At 42.9% G+C, this 12,953-nt stretch overlaps 1 protein-coding gene across 1 annotated transcript in view; it reads left to right on the forward strand.

The window, feature by feature from the left end:
- PSMD1 (proteasome 26S subunit, non-ATPase 1) overlaps positions 1-12,953 on the forward strand; it is a 113,395-nt gene that overhangs the window by 21,086 nt on the left and 79,356 nt on the right. The window contains exons 14-16 of the mRNA XM_030574634.1: positions 576-772; positions 1,195-1,290; positions 1,926-1,990. Of these exons, the coding sequence (XP_030430494.1) occupies positions 576-772; positions 1,195-1,290; positions 1,926-1,990 (358 nt within the window). The remainder of the gene's footprint in view (positions 1-575; positions 773-1,194; positions 1,291-1,925; positions 1,991-12,953) is intronic.

A 12,953-nucleotide genomic window follows, 5' to 3' on the forward strand; every position in this document is an offset into this window, starting at 1 on the left:
CAGATCTCTTTGGCTAAGAGAGGCTGAGTAGAGGGGCTCATGAAGGCCGCTACTGCGTTGGCTTAGGTTAACAGAAGAGCTTATGAGGTGATCTGCATGCGTACTGGCATGAGAAACGTATTGAACCTGGGAGGGTATAGCATTAACCCCAAGGCTCATGGGCTGGCTAGTAACATGTATGGGCATACAATCAAATACACTTTCACAGTGATTGTTAATGCAGCAGCGTCTTCATTTTAAGGAATCTATCTTTTAAGGAGCTTTATAGTATTTCCCAGGGAGTGATTTTATTATACTGCTGTCTATTTGAGGCTTCTGCTAGTGCAGCTCTGTGTAAACATCATCGGTATGCATTCACAATTTTGCTTTAGAAGCGTCCTTTCTGTAGCTTTTGTGAGTGAGTGAACACCATGCTGAGCAGCAGGTCTGCTGGGCACAGTGTCTGGAAACTCTGTATTGGCCTGTATCTCAGTAGGATAAGGGACCTCTGGGTATTGTGTTTACATCGGCATTGATATATTAGCCTATTTTGGGAGCTCTGCATTCTTTACTGATTCCCTTTTGCTGCTGTGCAGGTGAAGCAGCTGGTCTGGCACTGGGTCTGGTAATGCTGGGATCTAAAAATGCTCAGGCTATTGAGGACATGGTTGGCTACGCACAAGAAACGCAGCATGAAAAGATTTTGCGGGGCCTGGCTGTTGGCATTGCTCTGGTCATGTACGGGAGAATGGAGGAAGCAGATGCCCTCATAGAGAGTCTCTGCAGAGATAAGGTGAGTGTGGCTGCGTTTTGATATCGTCACAGTCTGTTTCAGAGATTTCCCCCGCTCCCTTCTGAAATCTCCAGCTTTGGTTAGGGTGACTGCTTTTACCAGGCAAGTTTTTCCAAATAACTGAATGTGTCAATTTACCTGTTGGGTGATGTGTGGCAGTGGTCAGTAAAGTTATTCTGAAAGGGTTGGACGATTCACAGCTCACGATACTTTTTGCCTTTAGGTCATTAGTGCCAAATGGCATTCCCACCCGATGGCTGTTTTGTGGCGTGTCCCAGGCCTAGTAGACAGGTGCCCATTGCCTGTTTTCCCCCGTTGGCAGCTTCAGAACCCAGGAATTGAGTAGACTTGGAAACTGAACTTCTGACTCCTAGCTGTGTCTGTAGAATTACAAATATTGAAGCACTCTCTATGTCTTCCAGGATCCAATCCTCCGTCGTTCAGGAATGTACACTGTAGCTATGGCTTACTGTGGCTCAGGGAACAACAAGGCAATCAGACGTCTGCTACATGTTGCTGTAAGTTCTGCGGAGTCTGGGGCAGGTAACGAGATAGCTGGGGTGGTGGCAGCAAATACACAGTCCATTGACAGAACTCGGTAACTGTAATGTTAATATTCTAATCTAAAATAGTGATGTAAAGGGAATGAGTGGCCTCTCTTTGCTTAATGGAAACACGAGGATTAGAAGTCGTATGGTTTGCAAACATTAAAAACTAAGAGACGTTCAGCAGGAGAATAAAGAAACTCCAATATTGCTTAAAGCAACGCTATGGTAAAAAGTGGAATGCAGCCCCAGAGTACTTGCTAGCTGGGCCGAAGAGTTGCTTATCTGCTCCAGATAACCTTCATCATAATTCATTGTGCTGAGCAGAAACAGGGTAGCCTCTAAAATATGGAGGCCATCAGCTGTTTCCGACTAATAGGTCTGTGACCTCAAAAAAATAGGACTTAAAACATGTCACAGTGTGGGAATGGTAGTTCGTTGTGAGTCTGTTTCAGCGGAGGATCAGTTACCTCACTGAATGTAACTGTTAATTTTTTTATTTCTGTAATCTCAGGCCTATATCCCAGATCAAATCACGGGCATGAGAGCTGATGCAAAATGTTGGGGGTTTGAACCATTCTCTTAACAACTTGTTTCTTCTTTAATAGGTGAGTGATGTCAACGATGATGTGAGGCGGGCAGCAGTTGAGTCACTGGGGTTCATTCTGTTCAGGTACAATTTCTAACTCCATCAGTTCTTCAGCCTTCAGTTTGATTTGTCTGGGAGATTTTTTTTGAAAGCATGTGTGCTTCATCCATCTCACTAACTGAATCCGTTGCCAATGGAAATGCATAGAATAATGGGAGAATGAAATCTGGGTCAGTAGTAGAACCCATCTGCTGTGAATTTAATGGACCAGTGGTATTTTGTATGGGTATGTCCTGGGATGAGATATAAACAGAAGAAAAAATGAGTCGCACAACCTTGCATTGTGAGTGATGGTGTGGTCCCTGGTGAGAAGTAATCTGAAACTGCACAGTGCCCTGTTATGGTAAATCTACACATGAGAAATGACATTTTGGGACAAAATGTATACTTCAGTAAAAACCTTTGACTGATGTAGGATTTTGTATTTCCTCTAAGTGGCTTTGACTGACTTTTGGGGTGTGTGGAGGGTAGTCATACATCTCAAGTGAAAGCTGCGATTTCTGTACATGTTTTAAGGAGAAGTTGGCTTAAATCTAATATGCAAAGTATGAAGAAAATAAAAATTGACCCTCTGAGCTGGTACCAACTCTTGGGAGCTTTACAGGAACCATTGGATATAACGTATGTAGCCTCTGGCTCATTGTGTACGAGGAAATAGTGGACTAAAGTAAGTTTCGGAGACGCTCTAGCATGTAAAACTTCTGTGTCTTTAATTAAACTCTTAGTGAAATTTTCCACAGCGAGTTGCCAAGTGGAATTAAGTGAGTGAAGTCTAGTTACAGGGAGTGTGATTTAGGGAATGTATCTGGTTTTATCAAATAATGGATGGGTAAGACTTGAACGGCAGTTTTACTCAGTACATGTTGGATAAAGTAACTTATTATAATTTTTTTTTTTTTTTTTTTAAGAAACCGCAGTCATTTATAGCAGTAGACTTTCTAAATAAATATTCAGCAGACAACTTAATGAGCTGTTCAGGAGGTCTCCAGACATATGGCCCAATTGCCTGGACAGAGTAGAGTGAGATGAAGTTGGAAAACTTGAATTCCTCATTCCGTTTGCAAGATAAGTTAATTAAAAGTCAAATATACAGTCTCTTACTAGACACCCTTGAGATGACACTTCCAAAACAAATGTGTCTGCCCGATGACTGCCAAAAATGTTACTGGAAGCAGTTACTTCTCTAGAACTAACTTTTTGAAGGTAGGAGATTATTTTGAAAATAAGGCTTTGTGAAAAATAACCTCCACATTTTAAAACCACCTTTTAGTTATGCAGACTGTGATGCCAAAATAGGAGATATACTTTCAAGTAAAACTTTCATCTTCTGAAATTAGTAGGAGCAAATATTTTTTGGCCGTCGTCTTCTAACGTCAAATCACTCTCACGCCGATTCTGTAGGTAGCACTTTACAATGCCATAGGCATGTGTATTTCTCAACTTGGGAAGATGAAAACTTGTCCTGAAATTTTCATTCATATATTAACATGGGAGGCCAAGTTTCAGACTTGAGCTGTCATTCTTATATACTGGTACTGGTATCCCCTTCTAGGCACCTAAATCCCATCTTTGCATGGACAAGTCTAGAGAGTGGGTCCGCAGTCTGCACAGCCCAGGAGATAATTCCTGGTGAAATGTGCTACACTAAGTAAGGTTTCATTACTAATACTTTCCTCTTCTATGATGCTTTTTGTCTGGCGATTTGAAAGCACTTAATGAATTTAGACTAGAACTCTGAGAGTTAGGTATGTGTCAACCTAATTTTACAGTGGAGGAAACTGAGGCATAAGGGGTGATGTGACTTAACCAAGATCATACCAGCAAGTCTATAAAAGAGCTGAATCTACTGCTCTCAGTCCTGTGCTTTGCCATAAACCCTCGTCTTCCCTTGTGTCTTTTTTTTTTTTTAAACCTAATGCTCACACTAATAGAATAAAGTGTTGGGGATAGTGAGTGAAAACAATCTTTGCTAATTAATAAGTAAACCAGAGAGAGGATGATTGCCCAATTACTAAGGTTGCTGGTAGCATCACCATCCTAGGCATAATTGTGATGTGAGCTAATTTCCCATCAGTGAAAGTATCTAAATAAATGAATAAAGGCTTTTAATGTCAGCCTTTGCATGGAAGTACTCCCATCGCGTCACTCCCCCCCCACCCCCCGGGCAGCCTATCTCTGGTGCTTTTGGGGACTCCCTGTTTGTTTACCCACACTTCCATATTGGCACAGCTATTTTTCTGGCTGAGCGGAGCTGCCTCTCTATGGGCAGCAGTCATCTTCAGCAACGTAGAACACTTTTTATCCCCAGAGCTGAGCATGTTGTCTCTGCTTTGCTCCAAGCCTTAAAGAATCGACTCCTGGGAAGGCAAAGCTTTAATTAAGGGCCTCCCATGTGGCTATAGAAACAGCACTTTGTAAAGGAACATGGTTTCAGGGTTATCGGCCCCATCAACGCACCCTATCCGTAACCTCCTCGTGGGCACCCTATTAAGGTTTCAGGTGTCCTAGCAGTCACCCCTTTCAGGCAGCGACCGGTGTGTCTCTACATTCACGTTGGAGTGGGGGTTAGACTTAGTCTCTGCATCTCACTGTGATTTCCCCAACAGGTCAAACTGGGGTCCAGCACCTGTAATTTACTCTTTTTTTTCCTGGGAGCTACACACGTTACCAGCCAGCCTTCACAAAGCAGATTACATTGATTCTTAGGGCAAAAGCATCACAGGCAAAACCTCTAAAAACAATGTAGGGATTTATGTGCTTACTAAACATACTCAGTAATTGCTGATCAGACCTATGGGGTCATGGTAAGCCAAAGGCCTTCCAACCCTCAATAAGAGTTGGTGGCCCTCTCCAGGACCAAAAGTCCTGTCCATTTGCTGAGTCAAACAGAAGACCCTGAGTCTGTTTATACTCAGTGTCTTATACCAAAGTCTTGCTTTGACTCCGAGCCTCTTGAAAACAGGTGAACCAGTCCTTCTGTCTGCCAGGTGGTCAAGCTTCAAAACCAGCCTTGGGATTTTGCTCTAATCCCCCTGTGATTCCAGGAACATACACATCCACATCATTTGTATTATCTGCAAAGGGCTATGAATATTCTATAAAACGTGCTGTCTGGCCTATCTCCATATAATGGCTTTTTGAGGTTTTCAATGTAATAGACAATATGGTTCTAAAAGATATTGCAACCACATGCAGTATATGTTCGCAAGGAACTTTATCTGTGATTTCATACGTGTTGATATGAAACCAGAAGAAGCTAAATCACTGTGCTCCTGCTCTGTGACTTTGCAGGCTTTACATATTAGCTCAAAGATCTGCTGACTGTGAGAATGTCCTAGGTGTTTAGAAGTCTTCATTGGGCACTGTGCAGGTCCTTCCTGGGAAATTAGTGGCAAAAAATGCCAGCAAGAATAGAGTTGCGTAAGCAGGATAAGCACTTGCTTCAAATGATACAAATAGCACATGGGCTGGCTTGGTGACATGATGTTAATACTCTGCCCAGTGTATGTCTACACGGCAGCTAGGTGGCCATGGCTCACCAGTGCCAGCTGACTTGAACTCATGGTGCTCAGGCTGCAGGGCTGTTTCACTGTTGGTGTAGACATCTGGACTTGGGCTAGAGCCTGGGCTCTAGGCTCCTGCAAGGTGGGAGGGTCCCAGAGCTCGAGCCCAAGCCGGGAAGTCTGTACAGCAGTGAAACAGCCCCGCAGCCTGAGCCCTGTGAGTCCGAGTCACCTGGCTGTGTAGACAGAACCCCAGAGGCCTGGGTTCAGTACAGTCCCCAGTTCCACTCTAGTTCATTTACTCTGTCTGTTAGGGTAAGTCTACACTACCTGCCGGATCCGGTGGGTAGCAATTGATCTATTGGGGATTGATGTATCGCGTCTCGACGAGACACGATACAGCCATCACCAACTGCACTCCCCGTGGACTCCGGAACTCCACCAGTGTGAGAGGTGGAAGCGGCCGTCGATCCCGCGCCACGAGGACGCGAAGTAAGTCAATCCAAATCAGTCTAAGATACGTAGACTTCAGCTACGCTATTCTCGTAGCTGAAGTTGCGTATCTTAGATCGACCTCCGTCGCCCTCCCCGCAGGGTAGACCAGACCTTAGAGGCAGCCTGGCCAATCCTCAGGGGACACGGCCACGCCTGCTTTCTGAACAGGAATCACTTCATCTCATTAACAGCAAGTATTTCAATAAAAAGACCCCTTAAAAATCACTGCTTCAGCATGGACTGTTCAAGAGCGTTACTGTCCAGACATTGGTTAGTACTGCAGGCCTTGGTGTGAATGACAGCATTATCTTCTAGTGGCGAAAAGGATTTGGAAGTCATTTGGGTTCTACTTCCTGCACTGCTGTTGACTTATTGGTATGGCCTTGACTGTCTTGGTGCATACTCCCCATTTTTAAAATGGGGTAATGATACTTGTTTTTGTAAAGTCCTGTGAGAAGCGGAGATGAAAAATATTATTGTGTAAGGTATTATTATTTTATTGGCTATTTTAAGCAGAAGACAAAATACCTGCATCTTTATTTAACACGTATTGCAGTACGTAAAAGGCTGTAACCAGGTTGGGCCCCATTGTGCAATTCGTTGTTTGAAAAATACTCAGTTTGATTCTCTTGTGTGTGATCCAAGACTTCAGCGCACATTGGTTGTCATAATGAACTCTATTTATAAATATTCTGAATTCCCTGCATGGGCAGCAGGTGTCTCCCAAGAACTGTTCTGCCATGCACATGGGCACAACCCGTTCTTCACCACACAGGGAGCTAGCGTCTCCAGAGGCCAACTGGTACTGGAATAAGTGACCTCTGTATGTCTGTAAACAAAAGGAAAATTCCACACACTCCTTCCATTCTTGTGGGGATCTTTCATCCAAACAGGTTCTGGCAGAACATTTTTGTTCTTTGATCTCACTGTCACTTTCCCCTCTCCACCAACACAAAGCATAATTGGTAATTGATAACTTCCTGCTACAAGGGGAGGCTTTCAGGGCTCTGATTTAAACTGCTAACTGTATCCTGACATCTCTGTGGGGCACTAGGTACCAGCCTGCTTCTGCAAGTGTCTTTTTATTTCTGTTGCTGTGCCTCTCCCTAAATCTGACATGCAACATGGCATCTTTACGTCCACAGAACCCCACAGTGAGTAGCGAGAATAAGACTTCTGCACGGCACATGGCATCTCTTTAAACTAAACTACAGATCTTGTGCAGGCTAAAATCTAGCCAGGTGAGCTGGAAGTCCTGAACCTGTTCTTATCCCCATTCCTGTCCTTAATCCTTTCCCTGGCTACAGCATTTACTCTGACTCTGAACAACCAATATGATAGTGAGGAGCCCTAAATACTAGGCTACCAGGCAGAGCCTGGCCTGGCCTCTGTCCTACCGAGGATTGGATGCAGTCCTTGGATGCTTAGCAGAGGAATCTTGAGTAGGAGAGGAAGTTATTTTACTTCTCTACTAGGCACCCGTGCAACCGCTGCTGGGATACTATGTTCAGTTCTGGTGACCACAATTCAAGAAGCAGCAAAGAATCCTGTGGCACCTTATAGACTAACAGACGTTTTGGAGCAGGAGCTTTCGTGGGTGAATACCCACTTCCTCAGATGCATGTAGGAAGTTGATAAATTGGAGAGAGTTCAGAGAAAAGCCATAAGAACGATTAAAGGATTAGAAACAATGCCTTACAGTGAGATTAGAACATAAGAACAGCTATCCTGGGTCAGACCAAAGGTCCATCAAGCCCAGTATCCTGTTGTCTTACTGTGACCAATGGCAGGTGCCCCAAGGGGAATGAACAGACAGGTTATCATCAAGTGATCCATGCCCTGTCACCCAATCCCAGCTTCTGGCAAACAGAAGCTAGGGACACCATTCCTGCCCATCCTGGCTAATAGCCATTGATGGACCTGTCCTCCATTTATCTATCTAGCTCCCTTTTGAACCACATTATAGTATTGGCCTTCACAACACCCTCTGGCAAGGAGTTCCAGAGGTTGACAGTGCGTTGCATGAAAAAATACTTTATTGTGTTTGTTTTTAAACTGCTACCTATTAATTTCATTTGGTGGCCCCAAATCGAGAAGGAGTAAATAACCCTTCTTCTTTACTTTCTCTATATCACTCATGATTTTATAAACCTCTATCATCTCCCACCTTAATTTGCCTCATTTTAAAGCTGAAAAGTCCCATATGGAAGCCATTCTATACCGCTAATAATTTTTGTTGCCCTTTTCTGAACCATTTTCAACTCCAATATATCTTGTTTGAGATGCGGCGACCACATCTGCATACAGTACTCAAGATGTGGGCATACCATGGATTTATATAGAGGCAATATGATATTTTCTGTCTTATCTATCCCTTTCTTGATAATTCCCAACATTGTTTGCTTTTTCGACTGCCGCTGCACATTGAGTGGATAATTTCAGAGAACTATCCACAATGACTGCAAGATCGCTTTCTTGAGTGGTAACAGCTAATTTAGACCCCATCATTGTATATGTATAATTAGGATTATGTTTTCCAATGTGCATTACTTTGCATTTATCAACATTAAATTTCATCTGCCATTTTGTTGCCCAGTCACCCAGTTTTGTGAGATCCTTTTGTAGCTCTTCGCAGTCTGCCTGGGACTTAACTACCTTGAGTGGTTTTGTATCATCTGCAAATTTTGCCACCTCACTGTTTATCCTTTTTTCCAGATCGTTTATGAATATGTTAAATAGGACTGGGCCCAGAACAGTCCTCTGGGGGACACCACTATTTATCCTTCTCCATTCTGAAAACTGACCATGTATTCCTACCCTTTGTTTCCTATCTTTTAACCAGTTACCAATCCATGAGAGAACCTTCCCTCTTATCCTATGACTGCTTCTTTTGTTTAAGAGCTTTTGGTGAGGGACCCTGTCAAAGGCTTTCTGAAAATCTAAATACACTGTATCCACAGGATCTCCTTTGTCTGCATGCTTGTTTACCCCCTCAAAGAATTCTAGTAGATTGGTGAGGCATGATTCCCCTTTACGAAAAACATATTGACTATTTCCCAGCAAATTATGTTAGTCTATGTGTCTGACAGTTTTGTTCTTTACAATAGTTTCAACCAATTTGCCCGGTACTGAAGTGAGGCTTACTGGCCTGTAGTTTCCAAGGTCACTTCTGGAGCCCTTTTTCAAAACTGGCATCACATTAGCTATCCTCCAGTCATTTGGTACAGAAGCTGATTTAAATGGTAGGTTACAGATGACAGTCAGTAGTCCTGCAATTTCACTTTTGAGTTCCTTCAGAACTCTTGTGTGAATATCATCAGGTCCTGGAGACTTATTACTGTTTCGTTTATCAATTTGTTCCAAAACCACCTCTAATGACACCTCAATTTGGAACAGTTCCTCAGATCTGTCACCTGATCTCAGGTTTGGGAATCTCCCTCACATCTTCAGCAGTGAAGACGGGTGCAAAGAATTCATTTAGTTTCTCCGCAATGGCCTTATCGTCTTTGAGTGCTCCTTTAGCATCATGATCAACCAGTGGCCCCACTGGTTGTTTAGCAGCTTCCTGCTTCTGATGTATTTAAAAATTTTTTGCTGTTACTTTTGGAGTCCAGCTGTTCTTCAAGTTCTTTTTTGGTCTTTCAATTATATTTTTACACTTCATTTGCGAGAGTTTATGCTCTTTCCTATTTTCTTCATTAGGATTTATTTTCCACTTTTTAAAGGATGCCTTTTTGCCTCACTGCTTCTTTTACTTTGTTGTTTAACCACGGCAGCTCTTTTCTGGTTCTCTTACTATGTTTTTTAAATTAGGGCATACATTTAAGTTGAGTCTCTATTATGGTGCCTTTTAAAAAGTTTCCGCGCAGCTTGCAGGGATTTTACCTTTGATACTGTAGCTTTTAATTTCTGTTTCACTAATCTCCTCATTTTTGAGGCGATTCAAGGAGCTCAATCTATTTAGCTTAATGAAGAGAAGCTTAAGGGGTGATCCGATCACAGTCTGTGAATACCTACACAAGGAACAAATATTCAGTCATAGGCTCTTCTGTCGAGCAGAGAAAGGTCTAGCAAAATCCAGTGACTGGTAGTTGAAACTAGACAAAATTAGACTGGACATAAGGTGTATGTTTTTTGACAATGAGAGTTACTAACCACTGGAACAATTTGTCAAGAGTTGTGGTGGATTCTCCGTCACTGACCACTTTTAAATCAAAATCGGATGTTTTTCTAAAAGTTCTGCTGTAGGAATTATTGTGGGGCAGGTCTCTGGCCTGTGTTATACAGGAGTTCAAACTAGATGATCACAGTGGTCCCTTCTGGCCTTGGGATCTAGGAAAAGCTTGTGAGCTAGAGATCAGGAATTGAATAGCATCTTGCATGCCCATGGGTGCACCCTGAAACCACTACGAATCTTGTCCTGCCTCTGCCCTTCCACACTGGAGGATTAAAGACCAATGTATTCTTGCATGAAGATAAAAAACATTTATTTATAAACTGTGGCTTCTGTTGTCTTGGAAAGCAATGGCTTGAGTAGCCTGCTTATCAACTCCAGCATTGGAGGTGCTCAGCACCTCTGACAGGCAGGAATCAAAACCCGTGCAAGTTTATGGCTTACACCTGTTTTGTGCTCAGCAGACACAAGTGAGCTGTCTGCAGAGAACATTTGAAGTAGCTGGAATGCAGCATGGGAAGGAGGTCAACTGTTATATTGCTAAAACTGAGCTTGGCCTTTATGCACAGCGGTGCTGAGGCACCTGGGTCAGGAGCTGGTTACTGCGGCGTGCCCTCAGGCTCATTGTGGGAAGGAGTAAACGGTGTCCGTGTTTGTGACAATTTTAAGATACCTTTTTACATAGTGCTTTACGCGCTTCTTAGCCCTGTTTCCTGAGGTGTGGCGCCTCTGCCGTTCCATCTGTTAGAAAGGCAGCATCAATCTCCTCTTCGGTTTTTCAGCAAAGGAAGGGCTGATCTCTCACTGGCTTTTGGAGGTATTTACACCTTAGCCCACTCTTGTGCTGAGCCCCCTTCTTTAGCAGTTTTTTAAAATGGTAACAAGTCAGGTGCCGTGTTCTGTCAATTTATTGCCTTTCCTCTTCGAAAAGACCTTCAACTTCCTAGTAACTCTGCTCTGTGGCACTTACAGTGTCTTCCACGTGCAGATGTTTCCTAAACCTGTGCAAGTTCAGATCTAAAGTAACATCCGTGGGTTGCTGGAGGCTAATTGGATGTGCTTGCCTTGGAGAGCCAATAGTGGAGTGGGAACCAACTACTAGCAAGTTCAGTGAACTGCGTGTGAAACATCAGAGGAGCAGCATTTGGGAGTTGTTGCTCTTTTGTAAGTTATTTCTTAATGAGAGTCGTCCCTTGTTTGACTTGACAAAGCCTTGCATTTTTATTAGACCTAATCTCTGAGCACAGTAGGTCAAGCCCCAAGCTGGATAAGATATGTTTCATCTTAAGCGCTGGAGTATGATCACGGCTTCCACAGGAAGAGGGCATTCTCTGAATTCTCTCTCTAAATGGTTCTGATGTGAAAGATGTGAAGATGATCTCAGAATAGGAGAATGGATTTGCTTAATGATTTATGTTTTCCCTAGGCAATTAGTGCTACTGCTGTAGGACAATTATTGTTAAAAGTCCCATCACACGCTATTAAACATATTTTTCCCCTTGGGCTTCAAATAAATCTGTAAACAAGTCCTATAGCGGAATCTTAAAGATAAAAACAAGTTGACTTTTCTCTTTCAAGTACATGATACTGTGTTTAGCAATCAGATCTGAAATGACTTCACAGTTAAGGGTTTGCTTGATGCCAAAAAAATTATTGAGCAAAGGAAAGTTTTAACACATAATCACTAAGCAGTGGTTCTCAGATTGGTTCATGTGCCATGTATTCCTAATTGTTAATTTTTTCAGTGCTTGAAAGGTGGTTGATTTAACAAATTAACTTTCCTTGAGATCACAACTCTTTGGTCAAATGGATACTTCAGTTGCATATTTTATACCTCAGAAAAGCTGGGTGAGTACAGTAGCATGCATATATAACAAATCCCTGAAAATAATAGTAAAGGAGCTAACTCTGCCTCAGGTTTGGGCAGGTGTCTGTGTGTATTTGGCCTTTATGCTGGTGACTCTGACATGGCCACAGTGAAATAGATAAAATGTGTAGCTGTCATTAGTTTTTTTTTTTTTAAAAGCATCAACCTTTAGAGCTCTAACTCAAAGTGATTAACAAGTTTTTTGGGGGGATTATAAGCGTAAACTTTTAACAGCAAGGGTAATTTAGTCACTGGAACAATCTATGAAAGAGGTGGTACATTCTCTATCACTTGGAATCTTTACATCAGGATTGGGTGTCTCTCTCTAAAAGAGGTGCTCTGGTTCAGCCACAAGTTATTAGGCTTGATGCAGAAATTACAGGGTGAAATTTATGGCCTGTTAGGCAGATGGTCACATAAAATTATTACAGTGATCCCTTCTGTCCTTGAAAATCTATGATCCCTTTTCTCCCATTTGTAGTGAGTTTTAGACTTTTGTTATGGGTTACAACATAAATTCAGACAGGTGGAATTATCTTAACAAATATTTCTGCACAGTAAGCAGCCTTGATACAGGGTCAGGGCCGCCTCCAGGGTTTTTGCTGCCCCAAGCGGTGGTGGAGGTGGGGAAGCTGCAATTGCCATCGGCAGTACTTCGGCGGTAGCTCCACCGCACGCTTTCTTCTTTGGCGGCAATTCATTGGCAAGCCCTTCCCTCTGAGAGGGACCTGCTGCCAAAGAGCCGGATGTGCTGCCTCTTCCCCTTGGCCGCCCCACACAGCTGCTTGCTGCGCTGATTCCGACTCTGTACAGGGTAGGGAGAAACTCACAAAAGGTGGCATCACCATTAGCAAGAGTGCTAAAATCTTGCTCTGACTTCAAGATGACCTGCCATATTGTAAAGTGCATGTTGTAATAGTTGTTTAAGCAGTGAAAATTTTAAAAATT

The sequence above is a fragment of the Gopherus evgoodei genome, chromosome 9 (assembly GCF_007399415.2).
Source record: "Gopherus evgoodei ecotype Sinaloan lineage chromosome 9, rGopEvg1_v1.p, whole genome shotgun sequence".
Taxonomy (NCBI): Eukaryota; Metazoa; Chordata; order Testudines; family Testudinidae; genus Gopherus; species Gopherus evgoodei.